Source organism: Lacerta agilis, chromosome 11, assembly GCF_009819535.1.
Source record: "Lacerta agilis isolate rLacAgi1 chromosome 11, rLacAgi1.pri, whole genome shotgun sequence".
NCBI lineage: Eukaryota > Metazoa > Chordata > Lepidosauria > Squamata > Lacertidae > Lacerta > Lacerta agilis.
Genome location: NC_046322.1, coordinates 51504873 through 51525276, shown reverse-complemented (window position 1 = coordinate 51525276; position 20404 = coordinate 51504873). Strand labels below are relative to the sequence as shown.

General features: G+C 41.7%; 1 protein-coding gene across 2 annotated transcripts in view; it reads right to left on the bottom strand.

Moving 5' to 3' along the window:
- The window catches only part of LOC117054801 (hippocampus abundant transcript-like protein 1), a 35526-nt gene that overhangs the window by 3677 nt on the left and 11445 nt on the right, over positions 1 to 20404 (bottom strand). For both annotated transcript variants that reach the window (XM_033163919.1, XM_033163920.1), the window contains 8 exons: positions 16737 to 16864; positions 16366 to 16480; positions 11170 to 11388; positions 10188 to 10301; positions 8434 to 8505; positions 6215 to 6327; positions 3023 to 3120; positions 394 to 551 (listed from right to left, as the gene is read on the bottom strand). In XM_033163919.1, the coding sequence (XP_033019810.1) occupies positions 394 to 551; positions 3023 to 3120; positions 6215 to 6327; positions 8434 to 8505; positions 10188 to 10301; positions 11170 to 11388; positions 16366 to 16480; positions 16737 to 16864 (1017 nt within the window). The remainder of the gene's footprint in view (positions 1 to 393; positions 552 to 3022; positions 3121 to 6214; positions 6328 to 8433; positions 8506 to 10187; positions 10302 to 11169; positions 11389 to 16365; positions 16481 to 16736; positions 16865 to 20404) is intronic.

Below are 20404 nucleotides of genomic sequence, written 5' to 3'. Positions count from 1 at the left end.
AGCTGGATGCCAGAAGATTTCATTATGTGAAATGTTATGTAGACTTTTACTCGGTACCTAAAATACAGCAAGAAAAGCATATGTAACATGAGGTTCACCTATGGGGAGGGCAGGTTGCTTTGCTTACTTGTTATGTACTGTATATTCTGGCGTATAAGACTACTTTTTAATCCAGGAAAATCTTCTCAAAAGTCGGGGGTCGTCTTAAACGCCGGGTGGAGAATCTGCCGTCGAGTATATCTCAAACTCTATATTTTAACTGGGAAAGTTGGGGGTCGTCTTATACGCCCAGTCATCTTATACGCCAGAAAATACGGTATGTGTTTCTGTGTGGATGTATCAATGTTATGATGTTATTTAAAAATTAAAAAGTTACAATTTACAATAATTTACCTCATCGCTTGGATCCTGCATTGCTTTTTTATCAGGATCTGGGACAGGCTCCAACTCAGTAAGCTCCACATGGAACAGAAAGAATATGAAGCCAAAGAGAGCAGGACCAAGACCATTGCAAAGACCTCTGATTCCAGTTATTATCCCCTGGACAACACCTGTAAAAGAGCAAGAGAACAGGAGAAATAATTTCCATGAGCTTGACTCCCGTTCTAAAATGATGCAAAAACTGGAAAGCTTGCTGTTTAATTACTGTGACTTTCAGGCTATCATGCAGTTAACAGGCTGGCCTTATTTCAAACTGATCAGTTTCAATAAAACAGTTTGAGGGTAAGCTGAACTTCAAAATAATAGCACAAAATAGAACTTTCCTTGTTCCAAAATGACTGAATTAGTCTACTTGTTTCAATGAAGGAAGAGGAAAGTTCTGATCCAGGGGTTCTCGAATTTTCTGGCCCCCAGGGCCCACTTAAGGTAACTGAAAACTACTGAAGCCCACCAGTGACAAAATGGCAATGCAAGAGATGAATGAACTGCAAAATGGCGGTCGATGGAAGCGGAGTTTGGCATAATCAGCTGGCTGGCATCACTTTCTATTGCCCACATTTAATCTTTGGAAAACATAAAATTCTTTGCCACAGCATTTTCCTTGTGGCAATGTCCTCCATACCTCGAGCTAAAGTTTTCCTCAGGCTAAATTCAGACACTTGCTTGGTCAGTCTTGTCACTTAGCTGCCTCGTTTTAGGCAGAATTTGCTGGTGCAGAGGCTTCCCCCTTCCCATCTCTACATGCTGCTCAAAAGTATTCACACCCATCTCCTGTCATTCCTTCTCCCAGTCTCCTTTAACATTCAACTTGTAGCTTTCCCACCCACAGTTGCTGCCCAAGACCTCACCATTTCTTGAATCCCTCCTCTCTGGGTCCTTTCACAATCACTTCTTCCTACTATAACTGCTTTTGTTTCTTATCCCTTTCATTTCTACTCCCGCTTTATTTCTGAATAATTATAGTATTTATCTTTTATCTATATCTTATTTCCTTCAACACCTCCTCCAGCCATCGCTGCTCAAGACAGAGTTTCCTTCCATCCCCCTTCCCTAAGCCTCTCTGTCTCCTGACCGCCTTTACTTAGCGTGAAATGAGTTGCTGGAGTCAGCACTGGTCCGACCAAAAGGCTGTGCCATGGCTAGCAGATGGGGCAGGCAAGTGTGGAGACACTGAGCAAACTGTACCACAGAGGCCCACCAAAAAGTGGCCTAAGGCTCTCTGGTGGGTCCTGATCCACTGTTTCAGAAACACTAACCTGTCACATGTTCAAATCACCACTAGAGGGTGTTAACATCAACTTCCTAACAGCTAAAAATACTTCAAAGGATTCTTAATTGAAAAAAAGATGAAGAACTTTGGGATTTCCTCGGCTGTAAGTCAAATTACTTTTAAAGGGTCATGTTTTCTCATGCTAATGCCAACAAATTTAGCCCCATTCTGGGCAAATCAGTAAAAACTGTAGATATCCCGCAGGAAAGGGAACCAAATCTGTATGTCCTGTTCAGATAATCTCTCACAAAGAGCCTGAAACTGGGCCAGGAAAGAGGCTGGGATAACCAACTGCAAGATTGTCACATTCCTGCTGGCCCTGTGAGACCAAACTTGCAAAGAGTATATTTTAATTAGTCACCACTAATACTGAACGGTTCCGGAAACAAGTCTGAGCTATGGTCAAAGTACTTTTGGAAGAGAAAAATAATCAACCACAATCAACCTTCCATGGAAATTGTACTGAAGACTGTGTACGATTATACTTATTATTATTGCTTGTCCTTCAGCGGCAGGTCCTCAGAACAGATTATAAAATTATTAACAGTTAAAATGAATTAGTGTTACAGGAATTAAGCCGGTCCTGTAAACATGTGTCTCAGGTGTAAAAAACCAGGGGATAATTGTGTGTCATGTGGCCAGCAGGACTAAACCGCTTCTGGCATAAAAAAGAATCACCGTTTGTGAAGAACAGTAATATCATCACTTACTTTGCCTAGAGTACTGTGAACATTCAAAAGCAAATTGTTTTCTGAAGCACAGGTAAATGTTTGCATGCTGGTGTTGAAAAGAAAATAGCTCTATGGAAGATGCTTCACAGAACATGGTTTCCTAGAACATAAGAGCGTGGGGCTGATAATGCCAAGGTCGCAGGTTGATCCCCTTATGGGACCACTGCATATTTCTGCATTCCAGGTGGTTGGACTAGATCAGGGGTAGGCAACCTAAGGCCCAGAGGCCGGATGTGGCCCAATCGCCTTCTCAATCTGGCCTGAAGACAGTCCGGGAATCAGCGTGTTTTTACATGAGCAGAATGTGTCCTTTTATTTAAAATGCATCTCTGGGTTATTTGTGGGGCCTGCGTGGTGTTTTTACATGAGCAGAATGTGTGATTTTATTTAAAATGCATCTCTGGGTTATCTGTGGGGCATAGGAATTCGTTCTTTTCCCCCCTTCAAAATATAGTCCAGCCCCCCACAAGGTCTGAGGGACGGTGGACTAGCCCACGGCTGGAAAAGTTTGCTGACCCCTGGACTAGATGAGTCCCTTCCAACTCTACAATTCTATGAAAAACAAAGTCACTGTACTCACCTTGTTGGTCTGAGTCTGCATTTCGTGACACAAGAGCGCTGATTGCCGGGAACGTAATACTTGACATGGATGCTACGGCCCCAGCTGCCCACATCATCCTGAGAGCAAGACACAAAGCAAAGCCGTTACATCATTTGTATAAACAAAAACTAGCTTTCCGGCTACTGGGGTACCTTGTTGGAAGCATTAGAATGGTAGTCAGACTACAGAGTACAGTTGCCCTTGAGGGTTTGCAACATTCCAGGGGAAGTTTATTATCCCACTAGCTGTCATTTTTAGCAGCACTGAAAGGGATCAGGACCATCAGTTAGCATGTTTCCCCACACCACTAGCAGCTGCTAGTGGAGCCCATAATACTCAGAAGGCGGTTCTCATTTCACACAATAACTGTGGCTAAGTACCGTATTTTTCCGTGTATAAGACTAGGGGTTTTTTTGCCAAAAAATTAGGTTTGAAATTCAGGTTCGTCTTATACACAGGTAGTGGTGAGGGGTGTTTTCTTAATTTGGAGTCCCCCAACATGGGGGCATCTTCTACACGGAAAAATGCGGTAAATAATTGCTATAGCCGGTGAGTATAACATATTCTACAGGAATGCCAATGCCCATGGTAACATAACATGTATAAAGAACCTCATCATGTCCAAGCAAGAGCTTTTAGGTAAAAATACAGCATAGCAAGGCAAAACTGGACAGTAGTTGTACATTATCTGAAGTTAAAACACTCACAAAGAAGTGTGGCAACAAAGTGAACTTGCAAGTTAGGTGGAAATCAGTATAATGGCTAAAGGTTAGGTGGAAATCAGTATAATGAGTACCAAGAGACTGTGATCTACTCACAGAGTTAAAAACTGGCAGTGATCTGCCCCCTTTTGGTGGGTTTGGGTCAAAGTTGTTGAGTTTTTACAGGGAGGTAAAATGTTGAGCTTTTGGGGGGGAGCTACATTTGTTCAGCTTCTTTGGGGGAAGCCAATGATCCACCAGTGATCTACTGGTAGGTCACGGTCTACCTGTTGGACATGCCTGGGCTAAAGGAACAGAAATATTTATCCATTAGTCCAGGGGTCTGCAACCTTTAAGACCAAAAGAGCCACTTGGACCCGTTTCCGAAGGAAAAAAAAAAACTGGGAGCCGCAAAACCATTGCGACATTTAAAACAAATATAACACCGCATTTTATTTTTAAAAATCCAATTTAAATTTTAAAAAATCCGATTTAAATAAAAAAAATCATTCATTTTTATCCACCCTGGGGACCACTACCAGGTCACAGCCTGATCCAAGGTGGGTTGCAACAGCATACAAATATTGGATTTGTTGTTTTTTTATTAAAAAAAATGAGTCCTCAACTGCACACTTGTGTTAAATGTTTGTCCCATGTCTTATTGAAGACTGCTGGCTTTTACAATAATCTTAGTGTCTTTTACCCTTAATATTCCAGACCAGAGGCTATGTTCACCTCTTCCAACCTCCTCTCTTGCTAAATAAAGCACAGAATTGCACCAGAGAAGCCTGTGATGTTTGTGCTGACTTGCATACAGGTGGCTGTAGTAGTTCGTAGTGTTCAAACCTTTTTAGGGGAGTTCCCTGCCCCCTTAATGACAATGGCGATAGATTTTGCACATGAACACAGATCCAAGTTAGGACTCCTCTCTTCCACACCAACAGGTGCTTTGTCAAGGCTCCCCTAACACACACTCAGGACAGAGGAAAAACTGCAAAACGTCCCGGCCTTGCTCCGGGGCGGAGGGAGACGCGCGCCCGCGAGAGCGCGGTCTGAGGCTGCGAGCGGAACCAGGAGCGAAGGAGGCAACAGCAGGGAAACAGGCGCCGCTTCCTCGACCATTTTTAAAAAGAGGGCTTCCCCCCTCGCCCGCCACCCGTCGCCCCTGGCCCAGCCCGCAGCTGCCTACCTCGTTGTCGCCTTGACGCAGCAGCCAGCAGCCTTCCGAGAGGAACTGCGGCCAGCCCTCCCCCGCAGTCCCACGACCCAGCCGAGGAGTCCTGGCCTCCAGTGCCCGTGCAGGAACGCGTCTGAAGGCCCCCTTCCTGCCCCCATCCCGTCCCGCCTCCTGGATGCCGCGGGGTCCCACATACCCGCCGACCCCGGAGCTCCCCTGTCCGCCCCAAGGCCGCCTCCCACGTTAGGAAGACTCCTGGAGCTGGGCAGGGTTGGTCCCGCCAGGCATGCTCGGGGGGCGGCCTCTCCCATGGGCGCCTGCTTCGGAGGCGGAAGCGGGGTCTTCAAAGTTCCCCCTCCCGCTCGCCCAGCTCCATCTCTTCCCGAAGGAGCGTGCGCGCCTCAGGCGCGCTCCCCACCAGAGCCCTCGGCTGAGCTGCACCACCTCTACTGCGTCCCCACTGCCTCCAAGCCCCGCTGCCCCGCTGTTCAAGGCCAGGTGATCCTGGGTACGCCCCTGAGCAGCGCCCTCAGCCTCCGGAGGGTGGGCCGCCGGCCAGCTGGAGGGCGGTCGCTGCCAGCTGGAGAAGTGGGCGGGCGTATCCGCCCCGGAGCCCCGGAGCCGCGTAAAAGAGCCGCATGCGGCTCCGGAGCCGCAGGTTGCTGACCCCCGCATTAGTCTTAACACAATGCTTTTCAGTGTGTGGCTTGGGACCCCCACTAATTGCAGCCAGACCAAAAGAGGGCCACAAGAGCTCTACCACCATACAAATATAGGGGATGGTATCCAATGAAGTAGATCTGTTAGTATCACACCCTGCGTGTCCACTAAATCTGTTCTGGGTTTTTCTCCAACCTTCCAGAGCAGATCTGGGGAGGGAGTGGAAGGAATCTAGGGAGAGGACAGGAAAGGAAGGGGAAGTTCCAACTGCACAGCCAGAAGTTATTGAGCTAATGGAATTACTTACAGGATACTGCCCTACGAAAAGATTTAAGAAGTAGGTTGACAAATGCACATGGAGACTAAGGATTTTCAGATCTGAAAAGGCTGAGGAATACTAGTCTAGAAAGTTCAGATTAGCACTGGGGGGGGGGGAGGCTCAAGATTTTTTTTTATTAATCAAAATATTTCTACATTGCCATTACCGATCCCACTGCCAGCCCAAACAGGCACCCAAGGTGACTTGCGGCAATTTGAAAGATAAAAGTACACCCAAGAGTAAAAGAATTACAGTACAAAGAGCATTGAAGCAAGCAGGCAGAGACATGGCTATTCTGCAATTACTACACTTACCAAGGTTGGGAACCAAATCCATACCAAGCCAGCTGGAACATCTGAAAGCCAAGGCCAAGGAGCACGGTATTTTTGTTTCCTATAGACCTCATTAGGATACTGAGAAAAACAGTCTACAAAAAAGATATTAAATAATTTAGGGAAAAGCTTTAAAATTGGTGAGTTCTCTGTATATTTATAATAAAAAACATTTAATCACCAATACATATATTTTTAAAAAAGATCTGATCTGTGTTGTTAGAAGCACAATGCTTCAAATCAATCACTTACAGTGGTGTTGTATGAATATCTACTCAACAAAATTAAGGGCTTTAATTCCACCCAATGAAACCACAGCCGAGGCAAAATTTGAACTAGGGATTTCCTACTCAGAAATGCATGCTCTTAACTGTCACCATAGCTCAGGGGTGCCCTGAAGGCCAATCGTGACTCAGAGGTCAGCAAACATTTTCAGCCGGGGGCCGTTCCACTGTCCTTCAGACCTTTTGGGGGCCGGACTATATTTTGGGTGGGTGGGGGGGAAATGAACAAATTCCTATGCCCCACAAATAACACAAAGATGCATTTTAAATAAAAGGACACATTCTACTCATGTAAAAACACCTGATTCCTGGACCGTCCACGGGCTGGGCTGAGATGGCGATTGGGCCGGATGCGGCCCCCGGGCCTTAGTTTGCCTACCCATGAGCTAAGGGATCCAATTTGGGCTGTGGATCCATTTTCCCCGCAACGTAAGCTGACTGGCAGGAAGACAGGGTTAAATCCAGCACTGGCTGCTTATCCTGCTCTCAGTAAAGGATTGGCTCCCACAGCCAAGATAGTAAGATTTTATATTCTCTCATTAGCCGATGAGTGGGGGTTACAACCTGCACAGTTCTTTGCAATAGACCGCAGAGGTTGTCTGAAAGCAGATGATGGGGTGGAGGGATGGCTGGAAAAACCCTTTGCCTTTAAAATCACTCGCTTGTTGTGACTGCTGGGACTTCAAAGCACATCACCTGACGTCATAGTGATTATCAAGGGATTGACAGGTGGCTGGCCCTGAGCTCCTATCAAATTTGGCCCAATGGGAAGATAAGTATCCAGGGCCCACTGGCAGCAAAATGTTCCCCGCCCCTTCCCTAGCGCTTCCTCCAATAGTTAATCGGAAAAATGATTTCATCAGTATTCATGTGCCTCCTTCCTTTCTGGCACTACCAACCACTGAAATTTCACACCCCCCCCCCATCCAGTTTTAATGGCCGCATTTTCTTCAGTTCTGGACTGCTAATCCCTAACTATGCAGGGTATTTAGGGAAGGGCACGCTCTTAAGGTAGCCTCACATCAAACAGATGTCAAATCGCGTGCACGGCTCTCGGCCCTAAATGAATCTTACTACCCAAGGCAGACATTTGATAATACAAGGTCTGCTTAGCAACTCTCATGAAAAGGAGAAGGAGAGGACTTCTGAGTAGCAGAACTCCAGCTTAAAAATGTTCTCCAGGAAACCAGTCCCCGCACCAGGCCAAACACCATTTTATTATCCCAGGATTGTTAGCACTTGTAAACTTTTTAATATGGACCCTAGGCGTGCCTGGCGTGCTCTGGTCCATGGGGTCACGAAGAGTCGGACACGACTGAACGACTGAACAACAACAACAAAAAAGTGTATCAATGTTGTTCAGGCCTGGAGTAAAAATGTTCTCCCTGTCTGCATCAAACTTTAAACAAACACACCATTCTATCGTAGCTAGAAGTTCTTGCACGTTGAAAAGGTGCTGGAAATGTAACAACCTCAACAGAAACCTGGCAGGAACAGCTTTATGCATAAAGATCCTTCTTTTCTTTTCTTTTTTTAAAGGAAGATAGCATTAGGCAGCAAATCATACAGCTCATCTACGTTGATTGTATATTACATATTAAAAAGTTACAGGCTTGGTTGAATGTTCAAGAACTGTAAAAGGGTAACATGCATACATTCATAATGTATCTGGTGGTAAAATTAGCATAAATCTGATGGTAAACATCTTTATCAGATGTTTCATGGACCAAGTTTTGTTCCTCCCAAAGAACGTCAAGACTGTTTTTAATCAGTCTGTGGTCTGCAAGAAGGCCACAAGAATTCAGTCACAATTTGCGCACCTCTATTTCAGCCTTCCCACAAAATACATTATGTACACTTATCACCCTGATCGTTAATATTTGCCTTTTATTATGAGCTGCCACCTAAGATGCTTACCTGCGCAACTATAGACAGAATTCCTATCACAGCTATGAATGCTGCAATGCTGGCATACTCGAATTTTATCACCTGCAGGTAACACAAAAACAGTAAGTGAAGAACAATTACATTTATAGGCAGCTTACAAAACTAAAGCAACCCAGAACAGTGTATTTTCATAAGGACAAATTTGGAAGACTGGAAGGTAAAGTGATTTCAGAGGTGGAAATAGGAGTCGGAGTGGGGAAAGGAAGACGGCAGCCAAGATTAGGTAAAAATATTCTATCAACATCCAGTCACATATAGGTCATGACATTAAGGTCATATTTAGTATAAGACTATAAATTGAACTAACTTATGGGAAATAAAAAGAACCACCAACCTATGTATTATGCTTCCATATTTAAGTCATGCATTTTCCTTCGTACTCACTGAACTACACTTTGGGGTGTGCTTGCAATGTCAGGAATGCCCAGGTGTATACAAGATCACAGCCTTACAGCAAACATGCAGGAAAATACACTGTCATGGGCCAATTCTAATTTGACAAAAGGCAATCTAACTTTTCCATTGGTGTACTTTCTATTTTCTACCCAGTTACATGAGCTAATCCCCTGTATCTTGAACAAGCTACTGGATATGTCTATCAGCAGTTGCTGCTTAGGTCTACTTTTTAACCTGCAATCAAACATTTATGTCTACATATGCAACCTAAGATGCTATGTGTATCTCCCATCCTCTTGGTATCCCTTTATCATTTTCTGGTCCTTAATTTTATTATACTAATAAAGTATGCCCCCACGGCTCTGCTAGTTTGGAGCAAACGTATCAACATGAAGTTAAATGCATTGTTGTCACATATGCAATTCTCTGCATTTGGATCAATATTCATGCATATTAAGCTATTTTCTTCTATCCAAAAGAGGGTTTTTATTTATTTTTATTCAAACAACTTATATACTGCTTAATTGAAATCTTCTCTTAGTGATGTTCAAGGAAGGTGTGAGTGTTCTGTTCATTTGCTTCGCCTACCAGGAACAGAAAGCCTTGGGCCTTTATTTTTGCCTAACGATAATATTGGAGATTGTTTTATTTTACAAATGCATAAACATGCCAATTCAGAGCAGGTTCCATGTGTTTTCAAATAGCTTGGGGGGAAACCAAATGGTTTGGATCCTAACTCTTTGTCAACAGAAGAGCCATGCTCATGGAAGGGATCCTTTCATAAGAAAAATAAAAAAGTTGGGATCCATCCTATATAAGTTTCAGAACAAAACCCATACAATATGGGATATGTCAATAATGCCTATGACCACATCCCGAAAACCCCTTGTTATCTCAAGTCCCAGCTTGAAACTTTGTAGCAGTTCCACATACGGAATCAGAAATTACAATTATTAGTCATGCAATCTGGATTCTTGCCACTGTGCTATTTAATCAGCTTTGCATTTTTACCAATGAATGGCATTTTGAATAAACTCTTCTAGATTACGCTATTGAATTTCATTCAACTGCTGTAACTGTATGGCACAACTGGTTTATAGTTTTATGAATTTGCTTTCATTGTATTTTTAGTGATTTTACTACTGTGTGAACTTCTTTGCTGTTTTCTTCAGGAAAAAAAAGTGTTACATATTTTTAATAAATGCAATGGCTATGTACTATGTACATCTTTGATACTTTCAAGGCTTCATTTGTTCCCTGCATGCATTCTTAATTTATCTATCAAGAACAACTTGTCCAATACTCAAAAAATACCTTAAATTACTTACTTGTCTCAAATACAGGAAAAAGCTAGAATATTGGCCAGCCTCAGGCAGGTAAGAAAGAAAGACAGTGATGCAAGTCAGCAAAATTGTAGTATCTTTTCCAACTCTTCTCAAAGACTGTCAAAAAAAGTAAAGCAAGTCAAAATGAAACATCTGAAAAGGATTATTACATTTTGAGCAGGTCATTTTGTTTTCACTAATGAGTGCATTTGTCAGAATATATTCCATCTGTGGTTTGCTTCAAAAAAACCTGTGAACAGATTTTGTTCCAAGACCATTGTTTCTCCTGTTTTTGAGTTTCCATGATAATTTCCTAATGCTGAATTTAGATGGAACTCTGTCCGAATTCATAAAATTCTTTTGTTGACTAAAATTGGAACGATAATGAGATTCTGATTTGGTCAATGAATGAAAACACTTTGCTCAGTCATGGCCAAATTTGGCCCTCCAAATGTTTTGGGACTACAACTCTCATCATCCCTAGCTAACAGGACCAGTGGTCAGGGAAGATGGGAATCTTAGTCTCAAAACAGCTGGAGGGCCAAGTTTGGCCATGCCTGAAAGACGCATGGGGCCATGAAGCATCTTCAACTCACCAAAAGTATTATAATTATAGTAGTTGAATGGGACTTTGGAGATCCTATGCTTAAATAGCCCTAGTAAGCGAGGTCCCACCGCTTCCTGAGGCAGTCTCATCTGCTACTGAACAGATCTTACCATTAGGAAGTATCTCCTAATGTTTAGTTGCAACTTCCTTCTCTGCATTTTCTACTGCCTGGGGCTAGTCTTGGCACCTGGTGCAACAGAGAAAATGTCAACCATAGCTTCTCCTGATGAGGCCTAACTAGAACATAATGGAACAGAACTATTACCTCCTATATCAGGACACTATGCTTCTGTTTCTGGAGACTGCATTAGATTTAGCACCAATATCACACTGCTGACTAATAAAGGAGAATGAACAAAAAAAAAACCAGTAACTTACTGCAAATGGGTCTGCTTGTTCCCATGATATAAGGGCTCCCCATGAAGGTGGCCTCATTTTTTCAGGTAGAGATTCTGGTACAGCGAGTAGAATGAAACATATATCTACAACAGCCACCACTGTAGCAATTAATACAACCAAGTTATCTCCATATAAAGTAGACAGGTGTGCTCCAATGGCAGGACTAGTTACCAAACTGGCTGCGAATGTTGCAGATACCTAAAAAGAAGACATTGGGTTTTACTGCTTAGTTATGACCTCATGTGCAAGTTAACATTCCTCACCAGCTGAAACCTGAACTATCTCCCAAATCCCGATTCCTGCAACAGACTACCAGAAGAGTGGTATTCAGTGTAGCAGTTTTGTTAGCGCAAAAGGTTTCTGTTTGCTCAATGGAACATTCCTCTTGCTCTGCTCCGGCATGGCTTCCCAAATCTTCTCCAGAGGGCTGGAGGAACACCCAGAAGAGATTTATGGGGAAGGAGAGGGGGGGATGTTCCACTGTGCAGCCAAAGTCTTTGTGCTAAGAGAACTACATTTTGTGTACTGCCCATAGCCTTTTCTGTCACCATGCATTTTTGACAGAACTATCCACCTACTAAGGTGAGCTGCTGAAATTATGACATTAACAATAGCTACACTGAAGACTCTTGAGCAGTGTTTCCCAAACTTGGCTCTCCATCTGTTTTTCGGACTACAATTCCCATCATTCCTGACCATTGGTCCTCTTAGCATGGGATGATGGGAGTTGTAGTCCCAAAACAGCTGGAGATCCAAGTTTGGGAAACCCTGATCTTGAGGATAGGCATGAAGCTTTGCCAGGCTTGATGCTCTACAGAAGCATTAAGAAGGACCATCCCAAACATTTCTTTCCATGGGATACATGAGTGCAGCACAGCTAAACTGAGCTGGAAAACCAACATTTGGGTGTGTGCGTGTACATATCTATTAGATTCCACCTTTAAGACCTATTGGCAATTGGAGGAAGACAAAAATTGTATCCCAGAAGCCTAAAGGCATTAAAACTTTTCAATTATTCTACTTACACATTGGGGGTGCAATTTTCAAGCTGCTTTATAACTACCGGTATGCTCATTTTGATTTTAAACTGTTGGGGGTAGTTGCAAAGAGTATTTTCCACTCTAACCTCAGCTCTTTGGCTTTCTCTGAAAAGCCAGGGGACTGAGTAGAAAGGCGGGGGACCAGTTTTAAAAATACATAATAAATCTAGCAGCCCTAAGCAACTAGACTGCAACATCTCAGAGCATTTATAGAACAATTTATCCCCCTTCTGTCTCTTGGTAGTATCACTATTTCCTATTCGCATGTGTGTTTAAGATTGTTAAGCCACTGACAAATGCTTGTATTTTATTCTTTATACTGTGCTCAGTAGAGTTTTATGCCCTTAATAATAATGATGGTAATAACTTAGGTGTCAAATCTGATCCATCTTTTTCAGATTCAATCCTCTACCCTAGAGTTGGCACTTTTCATTCTTTTATATTTTTGAAATTCTCACTATGGCTTCATCATTCTTAAATTGGATTATTGCAATGCTCATCTTTATGGCCTTTTCAGCTGTTTTAAGGTATCTTCTATTCATAATTCTGCCACCTGCCTCATTTGCTCTGCACACAGCTTCAATCACATCTTCCACTTTTCTGTTTTATATTGGATTAGTCTTTCATTTCACATTTCACTTCTTGCCTTTAAACGTCTCTACTCTTGTACTTAGCTCTATATTTTTTCCCTAGTCTCTTTCCCTCACTCCCTTTATGCCTTTAACGTAAATTTTGTCAGGACTAGAATTTATCCTTGCTCCTCAACACCATCCCTTTCGCCCAGCTATATGATGCTGCTAGGAACTATTATTTCCTACAGTGGTTTAATTGAACATAGCTATTCAGGGATGTAAATGCATTTTCTGGGCCCAATATGCTACATGAAGTTTGGACACCCTTCACCATACCTAGTCAGCACATGGGTTGAAGATAACTCGGGGACCCAATTTTATTGCATATTGAGTTTCAGGATGATCATATACTTAATAAATTAGTTTAAAATCTCTGTGTGTTTTCATTATACGGATCAGCTTTCCCATAACTGGTATGCTCCAAGTGTTTTAGACAACATACGAGCCCGTCAGTACAGCCAATGCTCAGAGATGGTGGGAGTTTAAGCATATGACCTTGAAATCCTACAAGTCTACCAATATGTTATATTAGCATCACTGAGTTCAATAGGATATATTCCCACCTAGATAAGTGTGCACAGGCTTCCAACCTGATCAAACCATTTCCATTTTATCTAATTTTTATGCTAAAGAGGCTACACAATATTGCACTAGTTTTAAAAGGAAGACTTAAATAAGCAAGGCTAGGATTAAATTAATTTTATCTTGTGGTTCATCCTTGTACTTTATTCTTCCCACCCCACTTTCCTGCCATCCTTCCTTCCATTATCTAACCCATTTCCCTTCCTTTCCCTTCCCCTTCCCCTTCCCCTCCCCACACACTGACACACACCCTCTCTATCCGATCCATGGGCAGCAGTGTTCGGATCCAAAAGAAGCAGGTACACACATTTGCACAGTGCAGCAAATGTGCTATCACTAAGGTCATGAAATCCCTCCTCCCTTTTATCTATCTCCTGTATGCACACACTGTCATGTTCATCCGCATGCCTAACTCCAGGTCTTCTACATCAATATCTGCCACTTGGTGGCCATGTTTTAAATCTAGAGGAAAGCTGGCAATGAGATCAAGTTGCATTTGAACTACAGTACAACTATTTTCTATTTTCTTGAACTGTTGAGACAGTAGCTTTTTAGCACTAGTGGAGGTTGGGGGTCAAAGAGGTGTACATTTAGCCCAAGGTTTCCCAAACTTGGGTCTCCAGCTTTTGTTGGACTACAACTCCCATAATCTCTCACTAGCAGGACCAGCTGTCAGGGATGATGGGAATCGTAGTCCAAAAACAGGTGGAGACCCAAGCTTGGGAAACCCTGGTTTAGCCAGTGTGACCCAACTTTATCTGCTAAACGCAGAGACTCAGATAGTTAATGACTGGGAGGATGCTGGCACCCGAGGCTAAACGAATGGCTTGGTAAACCAAGAAACATCAAACAACAATCCTGAGAATGTACCTTAACAGTACACATCCTTATTTTAAAAGAAATCAAGAACTATTTTTATGCCACAAAACATGTCTGTTCAACAACAGCAAAACTGTCAGTCAAAGCTTACACAGAATATTATTCTAAACTTATTAATTTAGTTACTATTTTTATTTGAAACCATCACTAAATGGTTCCAGGGTGGGTTTCAAACACACCACAATTAGGCTCAGTGTATAAATTAAATTCACATAAGAAAACCACAGGTCTAAAAGTCACAAAAAGAAATTGTCTAACAGATGCCTTCCTCCTTCATCACCACTTCAGCTCAACACTTCAAAAATGTTTTTAGCAAGGTGTAAGATATGTAAGCACTCTATTTTTCAGGGGTTGCCATGGTACTTCTGTACTAATGAAGCAGCAGAGGAAATGACTTCATAGAAGACAGCATCCAAAGAACGTTACAGTATCTTGGCAATTCAAGGTTGCATCTAACACAGAGGTCCCCAAACTAAGGCCCGGGGGCCGGATGCAGCCCAATCGCCTTCTAAATCAGGCCCGCTGACAGTCCAGGAATCAGCATGTTTTTACATGAGTAGAATGTGTCCTTTTATTTAAAATGCATCTCTAGGTTATTTGTGGGGCATAGGAATTCATTCATTTTTTTTCTTTCCAAAATATAGTCCGGCCACCCACAAGGTCTGAGGGACAGTGGACCGGCCCCCTGCTGAAAAAGTTTGCTGGCCCCTGATCTAACACAATCACAAGGGGACTTCCTCTCTGTCTCCTTACAACCCCACCACAATTTTTTCTAGGTGTTCAACCAGCACACAACAAGAGAGGATGCACATGATGAGAAGACATCTTGCTGCTCAAGTGGAAGTCTTGTACTTTTGGGATGGCTTCACTGGATGCAAAGAAGATTGTTCACATGAAACTGTCATCTCATAGTAACTCACCTATCATTAATCAGTACATACTGCTAGGGGGAAGCTGGGCACTGGTAATACCTGCGTTGCTCTTACGAAAAACTATGGAAATTCACCTACTATTCCTTTTTTTTTTAATTCAGAGAGACACACATTCTAAAAATCACGCTTTCACTCAGTGAGTGCAAAAAGGAATATAAGCACAAGCGCTGAATTACAAGGAATAGCCCAGCTTTAACCCTTGGTAGCCCCTGCTAGTATAGCCTATCAGGGAAGGAAACACCAAGTCACCTGTTGGGCTGAAACTGGAGATTCTCAGTAGAGGGAATTATGACTTAAGTCAATTGGCATTGATATTCCACTATTGGTTGAGATTTTAACAAAATGTTCAGATGCGCCTTTATCATTACTCAAAGCCATTCCTGCATTGCGGGGGGTCGGGCAAGAGATATTCAGGATCCCTCCCAAGTCTACAATTCTGTGATTCTATGATTCTGGGATTAGATGCTTATTAGGGGTCAGTTGCTGCCTATCCCAGGTAGGCAGGAAAAGAAGAAGCCTCCCTTTGTTAGTGAAAACCTACACTGAAAACGTTATTGGAGGCACAACCTAAGAAAGAGATGACTGCCCATACTGCCTTTACATCCAGGAAGAAAGCAGAATACTGAAAGGTACTTTCAAAGAAATGTTAACTAGCATATGTCAGATTAACAAACTGTGTGAATGTCATCCTTCCTTCCTAAGCTGCCATGCTGAGCAACACTCAGCAATTAGTAATGAACCAGACTCCTGCTATGCCTTACCAAGAGAATCAGAGCTCAAACAATCCATTAAGTAACCTGGTCCAGCTACGTCTTTTGATACAGGATACCTACAATTAACACAGGTGACTGCTCAACCTTCTACCTGTGCAGGATACGGTTTCTCGGCTGAGTGTCTAGGAATAAAGAAATCTAAGACTCTGTTCTCCCCCCTCCAACACATCATCTTTTCTTGACTTTGTCACCGCTACAAGATAAGCCTATCTTCTCAACCCCCAAAATAAGCAGATATGCCTTATTCAAACATAGTGAGTGTAGTATCTTTAAAATGAGAGACTACCAATAAATACGATTGTCGAAGCATCAGAAATATTTTCAGAAATCGTCTTACCAGTCCGTATGCAGTGCTCCTTTCATGCTCTTGTGTTATGTCAGCTACATAAGCAAATATCACAGAGAATGTAACAGCAAAAATCCCAGAAACCGAAATCATAGCAAAATACCACCTGCAAAGGAGAAAGGTGTAATGTAACTATGCAAGGATTATTTGATAGTTGTAAAACTGTATAAGTATCATCACTCTACAACCTTTATTTAAGCATTCCATTTTGAAGAACCCAATTAAAAGAACAGACTTGACACACTTGGACCCTGCAGCAGTAATTGAACCCTAACTTGCGATAATTGACTAGAGAAAAGTGATTTATCTCTTCTAGTTTCCTTCATACACCAAAAACACCTACTGTCATTTGTACCACTTACCATGGACTTATCTTCATTAACGGAATTGGGACACAAGTGAAGAAAACTGTAACAAGGAGGAAAGACTTTCTTCCCCAGACATCAGACAAAGCACCGATCAGTGGAGCACTCAGGAAGGATAAAAACCCCTAAGAATGAAACAGAAGTGCTTTTAGTGCATTTTTGGTCCTCCTTTTATCTTTAATCTACAATTTATTCTAAGGAACACAGTAATAAGCAAATTAGCTATACATGCTGGGATGTGCCTTCTTATACAGCACAATTTAAAAGAGCCAAAGAGAACAATCAGGAACATAGGTAGAATTTTTTTAAAAAATATATAAAGCATATACAGTACAGGGTAGGCATGCCAACTATATTGCACTAAAGACTTGTGCAATCTCACCAACAGTTAGATAAGACTGTTTCCAAGGCAAAGGTGAAGATGCTAAGCGAGTGCTGGTGAACTGTTTAGTGGACAGATGTACTGATCCTCAGCAGAATGAGAAATGCAATTTCTCCCAACTAGAAATGGCATTTTAGAGCTTCATAAAGGTCACAATAGCCACAGATTGCTACATGCATAAAACAAAATTCACTTTATACAAAGGACAAAAAGGCTGCCAAAAATGAGGATAAATTGTAACTGGAGATGGGAGACCCCCCCCCTTCTGATTTGCAAATAATCAATTAAAAACTCATGGGTGCCAACCACAAGGTCCAAATTTAAAAGTATGTGCAGGGATTAGATTTTCATAGCCCCAATGCAGCCAAGAATATACTGTAAAATTGCTTAATATATTAGTTCTACTATATCACAACACCTAAATTTAACACTAATAATGGGTCAACTCCAAATCTACTTTTATCCCTTAATATTTTCCAAATTTCTTCTCAAACCACCCTATCAAAAATGACAGCTATAGCTGCTGGGCTGCATTTTTTGTTTGAAGACGAAGAGTGAACCATTTCCCTTTAGTGCAAAACGGATGAATGTCAATATGAAAAATACATTCAGCACAGAACAACAACCTAAATTATCCTGGGAGACAAAGCAGCTATTCATCTGCTTACATTCTGGAGCACAAAGTAGCATGAGAGAAATTGTCAGACTTCTAAAGCATAAAGTCTGCCAAATCCATTCCACATTGCTGCAATTCCAGATTATTGTTAATTGTCTGGCAGGAAATCCACACAAGTCTTAGTTAAGTAGCATACCAGTCTCAAAGTTTCACTAAGTCAACCTTCCCCAACCTTCCAGATGTTTTAGACTCCCGATTCCCAATTGTTTCTGCTCTCTAACCACTTTCCTTACAGTGTCTGAACTCTGAACCATTTTGCAAAGTTTGAATTTTCTCTATTCAAAATACCCCTCACAAGAAATGCTTTTTCCATAGGCAAAAAATATTGAACTAGGTAATTATGCTGCTAAATGACTAAACAACAACAACAATTACGCTGTCAACAATTAACATATACCCACAATATTTACAAATTGGCACTTCCAGTAGGTAACTTTCATCCATGCTGAAATTTTTACAATTTCAGCAGCCACCATTCTACATAACTTCATCGTAATTTAATTTGTATTTCATCTTTCCATAGTTAAAACTGTGCTCAAGGCAGCTCACAGCATGAAAAGATTTACCTAATTACAAACATAACAAAAGTAGTCATAAAGAATAAATAAAACACATCAAAAAGTACACAACCAAAATTGAACAATTCCAACAATTCCCATATAAACCACTGTAAGATCTAAAAATAAATATACAAAAAAATAATGTCAACAGCAGCAACAAAAAACCCCGATACCCCCTAAAAAAATCTCAGCCCAAGAGTCTGCTATGCTAAATGTGACAATTTGCCAAAAGAAAGTGCACATGTCTTCTGCAAACTGCTTTCACTGGTATTATCCCTTTAATATATTTAGAACAATATTTGAAATACACAAAAGATAAGGTAAGTCGTTCAGTTTTTAATGCATTCTATTCTCCCAAAGGACATCATTGCAGAGATTTTTATGTTACATTGTTGAAGCAAATGTCTCAAGACTGAAGGCTATGATTTTATCCGTAATAGCATGAGGTTGCAGGGTGCACCAGAAATTTGCACATGCAAACAGAAGTAGAGAAACGTTTTTTAAATGAACTATTGCTAGGAAGGTAGCCAAATGTTAGACTAGAAATGAACTGCAAACACAAGCTAATGGAAATATAAAACTGTGCTTAACAGATACCAGCCAGACTGAAGCTGACTTATGATGGTTTCATATCTCTGATGAATTAGGCATGTTTTCCACAAAGGGGTGAGGTTAGTGGAGGACAGCCTTATTTATATGTTTGTTTGTTTGTTTGTTTGTTTGTTTGTTTCAGGTGCACTGTAGATAACACTGCTTCCCCAAAGAATTTGAGCATGGATTACTAAATAAATTTTACAGGTTTTATCAATATCTGGACACAAGTCAGTTGGAAAGCTGGAATCACTCAAGTCAAAGTCATTACTATTACCAGCAGGATTAAAGATAGCATTTACAAACACAAGTGTGCTGATCCCAAAAAAAGCCTCACTACCAAGGTGGACAAATTCCATCTCTTCAGACAGATCTGAGTAATCAAGGAATCAACAAGAAAAGTGGGTTTCAAATAACATCTCCTCCAGACAGGGAAGGTTACCACAGTGCTAACCTTCTTACCTTGTCATGACACTCATTACTATACAAAGCTTCTTTTCCTGTCCTCAGGTGTATTTCTGAAGATCAAGCTATGGTACCAATCGTCAGTTTTTTAACTATAGTCAGAAAACCCTATAATAAAACTTCTTTTTACAGCACACATTGATATAAGCTTACATTCAGAGTAGCCTTCCCACAAATGAAATGGCTCTTTCCATTCAGAGGGGGCCATGACCAGTATTCAAAATTCACCAGGTGCCAGACGCATTTTGCACCTGGCTATTGGTCACTTGCGACCAACTGAAGATGCCCAGGAGCCAGGATAGTGCCTGATGTCTCCACCATCTGGAGGAGCATGCCTGGGATCCTGGGATCTTGACTGTTTTCATGTCCTAGCAACACAATTTTATCAGTTTTATTTTCACAATCAGAGTGAATTTCAGGAACCAAAAAGTCATATTGAAAAATGTGACTTTCGAGCCGTCTGCCCCCCAAAGGGCAACTAGACATTCCATTTTGGTGACTGTAACCCTGGTTTAAGGAGTCACTGGGCATCAAGCTTATACAGTATATCTGAGTTTCTAACACAGACCATGACCCAGCAGAAGAGGGAGGGCAGCAATTTTTGCAGATTCTCCCTGCAGACCTCACCTCCCACTGTCTTCTGACCCTCTAGAGAAGGGCTTCAGAATGTTCAGAAACCAGGCAAAGTCAATCACCTTCCACAAGCAGGAGTGTTCCATGAAAATAAGTCCACTCAGGGGATCTCTGGAATCAGCAGCTATTTATATGGTATTATCAGATTTAGAATTTGACATGAGTCCCAGATTTCACATTTTTTGCCCTTGCATGAAAGGTTTATTCATTGCGGTTCTTAAGTTACAGATATTTGTGACACCTTAAGTGCCCACTCAGATACAATAAGTCAAAATATGCAGCGTTCTTAATCAATGGAGGAGGGTCACATTGTATTATCTTCTTAGTGCCATAAACAGCAATAGAGAAAATTATCCCC